The 13,166-nt window shown below is 38.0% G+C and overlaps 1 protein-coding gene across 5 annotated transcripts in view; it reads right to left on the bottom strand.

The window, feature by feature from the left end:
- Positions 1 to 13,166, bottom strand: part of SLC12A6 (solute carrier family 12 member 6) — an 89,391-nt gene that overhangs the window by 62,497 nt on the left and 13,728 nt on the right. Inside the window, exon 1 of one of the 5 annotated variants that reach the window (XM_055088348.1) lies at positions 12,994 to 13,123. The exons of 3 other annotated variants lie outside the window; for them this stretch is intronic. In XM_055088348.1, coding sequence (XP_054944323.1) covers positions 12,994 to 13,108 — 115 coding nt within the window. In that variant the 5' untranslated portion in view covers positions 13,109 to 13,123. Of the gene's footprint in view, positions 1 to 8,121; positions 8,285 to 12,993; positions 13,124 to 13,166 lie in introns of those variants that run through there. One more of the 5 variants, XM_007127725.4, reaches the window with a different exon arrangement.

Below are 13,166 nucleotides of genomic sequence, written 5' to 3' on the forward strand. Positions count from 1 at the left end.
AAGTCAGAAAGAGAAAGACAAATACCATATGCTAACACATATATATGGAATCTAAGAAAAAAAAATGTCATGAAGAACCTAGGGGTAAGACGGGAATAAAGACACAGACCTTCTAGAGAATGGACTTGAGGATATGGGGACGGGAAAGGGTAAGCTGTGACCAAGTGAGACAGTGGCATGGACATATATACACTACCAAACGTAAAAGAGATAGCTAGTGGGAAGCAGCCACATAGCACAAGGAGATGAGCTCGGTGCTTTGTGACCACCTAGAGGTGTGGGATAGGAAGGGTGGGAGGGAGGGAGATGAAAGAGGGAAGAGATGTGGGAACATATGTATATGTATAACTGATCCACTTTGTTATCAAGCAGAAACTAACACACCATTGTAAAGCAATTATACTCCAATAAAAATGTTATAAAAAATGTTATAAAAAAAGAAAAGAAAAATAGCTTTCTTGTTAAAAAAAAAAAAACTCTGAGAAAGGCAATGTGGTGGTGGAAAATGAAGATAGCTTCTGAAAAGGACTCAGTTCACCATTTCTAATACAACCATGGAAATGTCTTGTCACAAAAAGGTTATATGATGCAGCATAAAGAACACACAGGAAAGGAAATGAGATCCAGTTCAGTGTATGAGGGTTTGGAATGGATCAAAATCATTTATGTTATTTATGTACCACATTCAATCTTTGCTATGTCTATGCTCTACCTATATTAGTATTTTTCTTTAAACAGACTTGTGTTTTTACCTAGATTCATTCTAAGTAATAAGATCCATGAAATGAAATATTACAATTTTTTCTAAAACACTAAAATAAACACATCTTTCATGCCTTTAGCAGCATATTTATTCTTAAAGTTATATTAAAATTTAATTCTTTCACTTACTCCATATGCTCGTTCTTCTCCCCACCAATAACCCTTAGTTTTTAAGGTTCCTATTCCCCTCTCACTGATAAGGCGCATCTCCATTGAAAGTCGAGGGTGGAGGGCTACTAAAAGACTGTCAGATTGAGCCAGGTTCCTTACCTGTTCATATCTCTCAATTTTTAGCATCGTTTTAAAGAATATCCTACATTTGGAAATATTCTATACCAAATAAAAAAGCAATCCAACACATAAAACTTAGAAGCAACAAGTAACTTTCAATTAATTTTGAAAAATCCACGAAGACAAAAGAAATAGAACCTAAGAAGCATTAGTAACTACTGAGAAAATAGAGCAGCCTACTTCAGAAAACATAACATGTTTAAACGTGTGTTTAAAGTAGAGAGACAGTGTGGTGTGATGACAAGAAAAACTGTTTTAAGGTCACAGAGACCTTATTTGAATTCCACATTTACCACTTAAATAAACTACTTAAATTTCTTGGCACTTCGCTTTCCTCATCTCTAAAATGGTGATAATGGTTACCTGTCCTGGTTGTTGTGAGGATTAAATAAGCCAATATTTGTAAAGCATCTGGCATACTGTAGGTGTTCAACAATTATTACTATAGTACTGATGACATTTTTCATGTAAAATTGTTTCCTCTTTCAACCTGGCAAAATCAAGAGATGCTACAGTCTTTAAACTTACCTGCTTATGATCAATTATGTAACCTATGCTGTATGTCCAAATTCAGTTGGAAACTTGAAAACCTTTTGAATATTTTACAATATGCTAAAATTACACTCAATATGTTTTTATAATCCCAAACTAAATGTTGCTTTGAGTACAGAATGTAAAAATATTAAGCAATATGTATGTATATATATTTGGGAGAAATTTTATCTTTATCAATTTAAACCAGTTCTACTCTGGTATATTTCCTTTTTTTTCCTTTTTTCTTTTTTTTTGGCCACACCACACTGTATGTGGGATCTTAGTTCCCTGACCAGGGATGGAAACCGCGCCCCTTGCATTGCAAGTGTGAAGTCTTAACCAGTGGACTGCCAGGGAAGTCCCTGGTATATTTCCTGTGGGGCAAAGCATGGAGTCTTTTTTGTTTTTTTTTAAATAAATAAAATAAATAAATTTATTTTTTAAAAAAAGAATACAAACATACTTTTATTTTCTCCCATTCTTTAAAAGAACAAAACAAAAACCTCTTGTCTTCCACTGGACAAATTGGGAACAACCTGAACATTGAAAATAATCATTAGCCTAACTAATTGTAATACAAAACATAAAAACCTTAAGCCCATAATGATACTCAAAAACAAGGAAGAATTAAAACAAAACAGAAAAACCTCCTTGGTCACTACTGTGGCACCTACTCCATAACTATTTACTTGGAAAATACAGGAAAATAATTAAGGTTTATCCAGCCTGATTAAGATGAACTTCAGCTCAAAACCATGGAGTGTTAATCACTGGGCCGCCAGGGAAATCCCTGGTATGCTTTCTATGCGGCAAAAGTAGCTGAGTACACAGAGAGTCATTATGTTAAGCAAGAAAAATCTGGGGAGCGAGAGATTCTAAAAAAAATCAGTGATAAATTGTGAATCACTATATTGTACACCTGTAGCTTATGTAATATGGTACATCAACTATATGTCAACCAAAAAACCCTAAATAAAAAATTGGTGACAACAGTATTGAAATGGGGAACGAAAGTGTTGTCACTTTCATTGTCTGTGCATAACATGAATATGACAAAGAGGGGTTAACGATCTAAACAAAGTTTTACGATGCACAGAACTGAAGGCAATCAGTCTCAAATTTGTATTGTATTAAGGTCTTAGATAGAGGTAAAAAAAACATGGTGAAAAGAATTGGGAAGATATTTCGGGAGGTGTTAGTCTTTCTGACAATGATGGAATATTGCAGGGCGGGGCAGGAGGCAGAAAAACATGCCTCATGAAGCCGAGTTTAAGGATAAACTTTTGACCCTGAGATTTTAAAACATGCAGATCTGAATTTCTGTTAGTTGTGTTGGTAAAAAAAAAAAAAAAAAAAAAAAAAAAAAAAAACCCATGTGAATAGTTAAAAAGCTTTTAAATCTTTACTATAGAAAAGATTTTTTTATCAATACAAAGAAGCTCTTCAGTTGTCTATTTCAACTTATTTTAATATTAGTAAATAAAAAGGTAGCCATTTCACCTTCCTTAGGACATAAGCTTTCATGGGTAACAAGCAGAACTAATGTTTAGGTAACAGTTTAACATCTTGAGGGTTCTTAATAAAATTTAAACTCCATTTAACATGAAATATCTCTCCATAGTATGCACTCATGTCATTTGGACTACTAAGAGTTAATGTTTGGAGATGCTGTTCAATACCAATATAAAGTTCCCTTCTTTTCTGTTATAGGTTCGTCTCTGAAAATTTCCTTATAAATCTTTCAATATGCTATCTGTATTACGTGAAGGCAAGTCCAGCAGTTAAAATCTGCCCAATGCATAGACACTATAAGATCTGATGAGGGAATTCCCTGGTGGTCTAGTGGTTAGGACTCGGCGCTTTCATTGCGGAGGCCCAGGTTCAACCCCTGGTCGGGGGACTAAAATCCCACAAGCCGCACAGTGTGGTCAAAAAAAAAAAAAAAAAAAAAATCTGATGAGTGAGGGAGAAGATCTGGAGCAATTATTACACAGAAATATTTAAGCTCAATAAATATTTAAATAAATGAATGAATGTAACATTTATACCTGATTAAGTAAATGCAATAAACAGTAAAACTCCTGCATTATTCCTGTAAAAAAAAATCACAGATTTCATAATGTTTACATCAAACCCTATGACCCATGCACATTAAGAGATAAAGCAACTTTCTCTTATTTTTCAAAAGCAAGGACTTGGCATCATGGTGAGATGGGAAGCACATAAAATTTAGTAATTTTGAACACAGGCTTTGCTACTACTCACCATGTAGTTTTAGGCAAGTTGCTGTCAACAGCCTCAGTTTCGTTATCTCTAAAAAGGTAATAACAGGGACTTCCCTGGTGGCGCAGTAGTTAAGACTCCCCAACTCCCAATGCAGAGGGTCCGGGTTCAATCCCTGGTCAGGGAACTAGATTCCACATGCATGCTGCAACTAAGAGCCAGCAAGACACAACTAAGGAGCCCTCATGACGCCACTTAGAGCCGGCACAACCAAATAAATAAAATAAATATTAAAAAAATAAATAAAACCACCACAACAGGGATTTTTTTTAAAAAAGGCAATAACACCCACTATCCCACAGAATGGGGAGAGGATAAAATTGATTAACACTTCACTAAGTAGCCTCATCCCTTAGCTCTCTTTACCACATGACCAATGTGCTAACTACTTTAAACTTCTGTTTCCCACACGCTCTACACCTTCCTCTTATTCCTTCTAATTGTTCCTACTGCCTGCAATCTCCTTGTCTAGATCTCCCTTCAAGAATCAGTTGTGTCCCGTCCTCTGAGATACCTGTCCAGGGTCCCCTCTGGATAATATTATAATCCTCTTCAGAATTTGTGATCCAAAGCGGTTTCTTTTTGATTTTATTAAACCATTAATCACAATATAATAAGTAAACGGTAGCTCTTATTTTTGAGTGTTGTGTCACACACGTGTTAAGTGCTTTATGTTCATTTTCCCATTAATTCACAACCACCCTGTGAAGTAAGTAATACTGTTATTCCCTTTATCAATAAGTAAGGCTTGGGGCTTCCCTGGGGCGCAGTGGTTGAGAGTCCGCCTGCCGATGCAGGGGACGCGGGTTCGTGCCCCGGTCCGGGAGGATCCCGCATGCCGCGGAGAGGCTGGGCCTGTGAGCCATGGCCGCTGAGCCTATGCGTCCCGAGCCTGTGCTCCGCAACGGGAGAGGCCACAACAATGTGAGGCCCGCGTACCGCAAAAAAAAAAAAAAAAAAAAAAAAAAAATAAGTAAGGCTTAGAAAAGGTAAATAACTTGCCCAAAGTCACTCAAGTAATAATTAATACAAATTATCACTTCTCCTAATTAGTAATAATTAGTAGGACTGGGATTCAAAGCCAGGTGCATGGCTCCAAAGCCATTCTGCTGCCTTTGGTGGGAAACTTATACTTCCTTTGCCTTTGTAGCCTTAGGAAAAAAGTACACCTGGCATGAACATGTGTTTAGTGAATAAAAAAAGGAAAAGAACAAGTCTGTACACTGAATTGCCTATTATGTGTAATTCACCTGGACGTGGAGGTACAAAATTATCCAACAAGATCTCTACCCTCAAGGAGCCTACAGTCAGTCTATCTGGGAGAGAGACTAGTGAACAGGTGATTGCAATACAGTGTGGTACATGCTATTTCTATGGACAGGCTTCAGAGAAAACATAGGAGAGGGCACCTAAACTGGACAGGAAGGAGGAATAGAATCAAGAAAGATGTTAGGTTAAGTCTGAGTTTCTGCTTTTCCCTTCAAAACCAAAATTAAGTAGGATTTTACTGGACTAGCATTCTAGTAGCTGGCATGGCAGGGATGAATGTACTTTTTTTTTAAAAAACTTAAGTATAGTTGACTTACAATATTATATTAGTTTCAGGTGTACAACATAGTGATTTGATATTTTATACATTACAAAAGGATCACCACAACGTACATCTTTTTAAAATTAGTTTAGATTATGTCTACATTTATATTTCTATTTTATCTCAAATTACCTGTCTAGTTAAAATAAATCTCATCTTCTAAAAAACACATTTTAAAGGATGATCTGCTTTCTAAATATATTCAAATTATATGACGGTACATCATATTTTTCTCTCCTCACAAAGGAGAAACAATAAAAAAAAGTGACTGGTTCCATAACTGGCTAGTATGAGAAGTGCTTGCAACAAAACCGCAATCCAAGGCCTTCCCTGGTGGCGCAGTGGTTGCGCGTCCGCCTGCCGATGCAGGGGAACCGGGTTCGCGCCCCGGTCCGGGAAGGTCCCGCATGCCGTGGAGCGGCTGGGCCCGTGAGCCATGGCCGCTGGGCCTGCGCGTCCGGAGCCTGTGCTCCACAACGGGAGAGGCCGCGGCAGAGGAAGGCCCGCATACCACAAAAAAAAAAAAAAAAAAAAAAACAACCGCAATCCATTTAGGATTTTCACTCAGAAGAACAAGTGGCTACAACTTATCACATCTCAAGCAACTGCTCCAAAACCACTATCTTTACTCCTAAGCAAAAACCAAACCAAAACAAAACAAAAACAAAAAAACACAAACAAAAAACACTTTGAGGTTTTCCCCATATAGGTTTCCTTCCCCCCCCCCCCCCCCCAAAAAACAAACAAAAAACACTTTGAGGTTTTCCCCATATAGGTTTCCTTCCCCCCCCGCCCCCCCGCGTAATTTAACCCTACAATAAAGATATATAATTTAGATCATGGATTCCCAACAGTTGTTCATTTACCAAACAATAGTTCATTCAAGTGGATACTTTCTGGGCTGTCATGGAAAACGCCAAAATAAAAAGCCTTATTAAATTCGAGTTAGATTATATCTGTCACTTCTTCCTTGTCCAAAACAATTACTATGGAAGAAAATAAATTAAGCCTAGCACTGTCACTTATTACAATGTTGGTTGCTATAAAATTTTTTTTACCAATTTTCTAGGTGGTTACTACTAGATTAAATGATTTCAACACTGTTCTAATCTGAAGCAGATTTCCCCAAACATTATGGGACCAGTAAGGATGAAATAATAAAATAAAGTAGAGGTGATAAGGAATGCACTTGTTTGCATTTTGTGGGATTAATGAGACAACAGCAAAAACAAAAGCTTAATGGGATTAAAATCTAAGGGCAGCAAACACAAACAATCAAGAAAGTGCAGCTTCGAACACACAATCACAAAAGTGAACTTAACTTCTTTAAACCTAGAGCTTGCAGAGAATCGGGTTCAAGTACAAAGTAGGTTAACCTTTTCTTTTTTTTTAATTGAAGTATAGTTGATTTACAATGTGTTATTTTCATCTGTACAGCACGATTCAGTTTATATATATATATATATATATATACACACACACACACACACACACTTTTATATGTATTCTTTTTCAGATTCTTTTCCCTTATAGGTTATTACAAAATATTGAGTATAATCCTCATGGAGGTTAACCTTACTTTCAACTTATCACCCTATTTATTTAGCAAAATGAAAAATAACCTGGTGGAAAAGAAAAATAACCTGGTGGACAAAGAGTTTCCATAAAACCTTTCTTATCTTCCCCTAGTAAATTCTCTCACTAAAAGGAAAAGATAAACAAATAGAACTTTTCTTGATAAGCCTTTTCTTTAAGTTAGAGATTTTTAAAAATTCATGAATGCTTGCTAGGACAAGAGAGGGTCAACAGCAGTTTACAGCAAAGAACTGTGATGTGTTACTTGCTATAGGGGACAGTTAGAATCATGGAATCCAAAGGAATTGTAAGAGATTTTTATTCCCTTATAACCTTTACTCACGCACTAGAAGAGTTTTTGACAATTATGAAAGTTACACATTTAAAATATAAAGGGCTTCAAACTATGGCTGTATTTAACACCATAATGTTAACTCAGATTTTAATGGCATGTTAAAAATTCAAAACCACAATTCCCCCCAGTAAATGTAACTATTACCATTTAGAGAAAATAATAGGGATAATCACATTCGTCAAATTTATTAAACCTGAAGCTATGCTAGTCACCATAACGACCTACTGTACTTTTGTTCTTTCATTAAAGAATTCTCAGACCATTCACTATTGAATTACTGTTTAACTGGTAAACTGAGGCAAAATACTGAATAACTTGCGAAGTCACAAGTGCAAAGTCCACTGTACAAAACTACTGAACCAGGCTCCCTGTTTATGTACTCTTCCAGATATAATTTAAACTGTCTGAGCAAAAGATGAATTCTAAATTCCGCATAAATTGCCTCTAACTGTGCCTTTCTTTTTGCTTGAAAACGCTTTTCATACATTGCCACCGATTCAGTTTCACCTGTAGGTAATGAACACAGAACTCATTGTGGGGAAAAACAAACCAGAATGTGAAAAAAGTAAGATAAGTTATCAGATATACAAGGGAGTGAAACAGTTGACTGAAAAGTACTTTAACCACAATACCTTTTCTCCATTCTTAAAAGAGGCATTTTGAATATTTTAGTTACTATTTCTTTCACGAAAACCCCCAGTTTCCCAGTGCTCCCACACTGAGTACTCACCTGATTCATCTGAATGCTGAATCCGGGCTTTTATTTCTGCTAAGCTGGGCTCCCCCTCTTGGGAGACCGATGCTGCTGCCCCCTCCTCTGTATCCTCTACCTTAGTCACGGTGAAGTGCGGCATTGCTGTAGTTAGGAACCTGTGCTCTCCCTGTATTTAAGCTTCCTTCCAGTCTACCTTCCCTGCCTACCTCTTCCTTGCTGTGCCCTTTCCGACTCTGATCACTGCCCACAGGAGACCTAGTCTGGGAATCGGGAAGTACTTTCAGCTCACGTGACCTACAGCCCCAAGGGAGTGGAACCTAGAAGACACGCCTCCCACAGTGTTTACCATTCACTTAAAAGGATTAAGCACTCCACCTCTTGCTTATTGTTATTAAACTCTAAGAATCCCAAGAACTGTTTAGGCTGCTTTCCCAGAGCTGCCAATGGCTGGAGAGTGGGCAGAATTCATGGAACTGCTCTCATATCTCACAGGAGAAAGATTAGGGACAGTTCATTTTGTAAACTTTTCTTTTTAAAGAAAGACTTGCACTTACATTAATTTAGAAAATCAAACTATTTGTAAGCTTCTGTTGTTGCTTTATTTCAAAGCATACTGAAACTACTCATACAAATCAATAAAAGTTTTTTCTTATCTTTCAGATAAGAACATTCACTTGGCAAGTATTTAATGAATATATATTTTATACAAGATATAGTTCTAGATGCTATAGTGTATACAAGGACATCCAAGAAGAGACATTAACTCTCCCGAAAGTCCAAGTTGTTTAAAAGAGCAAAATATTATTAAAGGGAAGAGTTCAGAATTTTTTGTATTGTACAGAGTTTAAACACTGTGTTTTAAAGAAAAAAAAAATCCAAGAAAATCCCTGATTAAGAGGTGTACAGTTCCTTCAGCACACACTTAAAATAACATACTTAACTTTATCAGATAACTGTATTCTCAGTTGATGACTTTAACTAGAGTATGAGGCCCTATCTCTGCACCTAGACAAGGGAGTTGAGTAACTTGAGCTCTGTGCTGTTTTCCATGTTAATGATGTAATAGGAGGGCTTTGTTGTTAGTAACACCTGACAAACAAGACTGCACTAAATTTAAAGAAGAATGATGGTTTATAATCCCCATTTATTCCAATATATACCACTTCTAAAAGAGAATGAAGCCAATAGTTGTTAAAGACCTACTCTGTGCTCTGCATTGCACTAGAAACTTTGTTATGATCTCTTTTAATCATCACAGCAACAGAAACATTAGGCTAGGAACTTGCCCAGAGTCACAGAGCTTGTAAATGGTGAAGCCCCACTTAAAAACCTCTAATACTCTTGTTGGTAGGCAGCAAAGAAGTTTCATAGAAAGAAAACCCATATACACCTACCTAATTCTATTTCATGGGCTCCTGTGTAACACTGGTTTGTAATCTTGGCTGCACCACTGGTATCACCTGGGGAGATTTTAGAACAACTAATGCCTGGGTCCCATCCCAGCTATTCTGATATAATTCCTCTGGAGTAGAACCTGGGCAGTAGGACTTTTAAAAGTTCCCCCAGGTAGTTCTAACAGGCAGCCAAGTTTGAGAACTATCAGTACTACAAGAGAAAGAGAAACGTCTGTCACTTGAGAAGCCTTTGAAACTGCTTTTTATCTCTGATAGAAACTAAGTCAGGTGTGGTAGTGCCCTTGGTGATTTTTCCATATTTACAACTCAGGTGGTTACTCTGCTGATTTACTCAAAGGAACTACCAAATTGTCAGAGTTCAACATTATATTCTAGGTTCCAAATTTATTAATACTTTAGTGCCATTGGATATTTCCAATGGGATCTTACTTTTCATATTTATTAAGAGAGTTGAACTGTGGCTAATCTTTTATAGTCAGTGGACAGAAATAATGACTTGTGTTTATAAATCTATGTACAGCTTGTACACATAAGCCTATGTACAAATGTTATCCTGTCACCTCTCCCCTCTAAAAAAAAAACCCCAAACTAAACAAGTAGGAATGTAACAAATTCCTGTTAAAACGATGAGTAATTTATTTACCAACTTGAGAGAAAGCTAACTTACCAATAGTTCTCTCCTAGACTGGACTGTAGATAACAGTGCAGGGGCATAAAAAATTCAAGGCAAGGTTAAAGTAGTATAGAAAACGTTGAGGGGGAAAGTGGCAAAGAAGAGATGTGTAAGTGCTATATAGGAACAGTGGTTAGACAGAGAAGGTGGGATGTAAGAAACAGCTATTTAAAGTCCAACAAACTACCGCAATGAGGTATACCATTCCACAGCCACCATGATGGCTAAAACTGGTAAGACTGACAATTTTGGTGAGAATGTGGAATGAAAGGAACTTTCATACATTGTTACTGGAGTGTAACTTGGTTCACCCACTTTGGAAAGGGGTCTGGTACTTTCCCCTATAATCCAACAATTGCACTCCTCGGTATTTACCCCCCTGAATGAAAATAGTATAAGAATGTTCATAGCAGTTTATTAACAATAGGCCAGAACTGGAAACCAAGGTGTATATCCACAGGAGAATGGATAAATAAATTCTGATATATTCATAGAAAGGATTACTATTCAGCTATAAAAAGGAATGAACCAGTGTGATACCTACAACAATATAGGTGAATCTCAGAAACATTATGCTAGGTGAAAGAAGAGTACATAAACAAAAGTTTTTGTTTATGTTTATTTTTGTTAAGAGTACTTAAACAAAAGAGTACATAATATATGGAGCCACTAATAGGAAGTTTTAGAGCTGGCAAAAGTAATGTGGTGCAAAAAAAACAGGACAATGGTTGCCTCTGGGGGAATGGAAGTGGAGATGGGGCATGAGAGAACTTCCCAGAGTGATGGTAATATTCCACATCTTGATAGAGTTTAAAGTTACACAGGTATATGCATTTGTCAAAATTCAGTCAATCTTCACTTAAAATTTGTGTATTTCATGGTATGAAAAGTTTAACTCAAAAGAAAAAAAGCTGCAAACAGATACTGAATTCTAACTAACAATATGATTTTGAAGTATTTGGGAAAAATGAACTGATATCTGCAATTTGAACCGTGAAACCTTGAAATGCATATACTAAGATAAATGGATAGACATATGACAGGAAAAGTATAATAAAATACTAATGATAGATTCCGGGTGGTGAGTACACAAGTGTTCACTCTAAGTCTTTCAATTTTCTGTATTTTTGAAATTTTTCATAATAAAATGTTGAAAAAATACAATAAACTGACACCATTATGAAAATGAATAGGCAAGTCAAAGACTGGGAGAAAATATTCATAAAACATATGCTTGACAAAGGACTTGTATTTCGAGTATACAAAAATCCCCTAGGGCTTCCCTGGTGGCGCAGTGGTTGAGAGTCCGCCTGCCGGGTTCGTGCCCTGGGAGGATCCCACATGCAGCGGAGTGGCTGGGCCCGTGAGCCATGGCCGCTGAGCCTGCCCGTCCGGAGCCTGTGCTCCGCAACGGGAGAGGCCACAACAGTGAGAGGCCCACGTACTGCAAAAAAACAAAAACAAAAACAAAAACAAACCAAACAAAAAATATCCCCTACAACTTAATAATAAAAAGACAACTCATCAGAAAATGAGCAAGGGCTTCCCTGGTGGCACAGAGGTTAAGAATCTGCCTGCAAATGCAGGGGACACAGGTTCGAGCCCTGGTCCAGGAAGATCCCACATGCCGCGGAGCAACTAAGCCCGTGCACCACAACTACTGAGCCTGCTATCTAGAGCCCATGGGCCACAACTACTGAGCCTGCATGCCACAACTACTGAAGCCTGTGCACCTAGACCCCGTGCTCCACAACAAGAGAAGCCACCACAATGAGAAGCCTGCACACCGCAACAAAGAGTAGCCCCCGCTCGCCACAACTACAGAAAGCCTGTGCGCAGCAAAGAAGACCCAATGCAGCCAAAAATAAATAAATAAAATAAATTTTAAAAAAAGAAAATGAACAAAAGATTCAAACAGACAATTCACAAAGGAAGCTATACACATGGCTAATAGCATTTGAAAAACTGCTCAGTGGCCATCAAGGAAATGCAAATTAAAATCACAATTAAAACTGTTGGCAACGGGCTTCCCTGGTGGTGCAGTGGTTAAGAATCAGCCTGCCAATGCAGGGGACATGGGTTCGAGCTCTGGTCCAGGAAGATCCCACATGCAGTGGAGCAAATAAGTCCATACACCATAACTACTGAGCCTGCGTTCTAGAGTCGGCGAGCCACAGCTACTGACCCCACGTGCTACAACTACTGAAGCCCGCACGCCTAGAGCCAGTGCTCCGCAACAAGAGAAGCCACCGCAATGAGAAGCCTGCTCACTGCAAAGAAGGGCAGCCCCCACTCGCCACCACTAGAGAAAGCCTGCGCATAGCAACAAAGACCCAATGCAGCCAAAAAATAAATAAAGCTATAAAAAAAAAAAAACTGTTGGCAAGGATGTAGAGCAAATGTTGATGGGAATGTTGGTGTGATGACTTTGGAAGAATGTCTGGCAGTTTTTTAATAAGTTTAAGCATACACTTACCCTATGACCCAGCAATTCCTTTTCTAGGTATTTACCCAAGAGAAATAAAAGCTAAGTCCACAAAAAAACTTTTGAACATGTATGTTTTTAGCAGCTTTATTCATAACAGCCCAAACAGGAAAGAGCCTAGGTATCCATCACAAGATAAACAACCTATAGTATATTCATACAATAGACTATTACCCAACAATAACCAGGAATGAACTACTGATACATTCAACAACATGGATGAATCTCAAAAACATCATAAATTATACATCACACATTAATTATACACATACTGAAGTGTTTAGATGTGAAGCACATTGATGTCTGCAACTTACTTTGAAATGCTTCAAAAATGGATGGATCGGGCTTCCCTGGTGGCGCAGTGGTTGAGAGTCCGCCTGCCGATTCAGGGGATACGGGTTCGTGCCCCGGTCCGGGAAGATCCCACATGCCGCGGAGCGGCTGGGCCCGTGAGCCATGGCCGCTGAGCCTGCGCGTCCGGAGCCTG

The sequence above is a fragment of the Physeter macrocephalus genome, chromosome 11 (genome assembly GCF_002837175.3).
Source record: "Physeter macrocephalus isolate SW-GA chromosome 11, ASM283717v5, whole genome shotgun sequence".
In the NCBI taxonomy this organism is placed as follows: Eukaryota; Metazoa; Chordata; class Mammalia; order Artiodactyla; family Physeteridae; genus Physeter; species Physeter macrocephalus.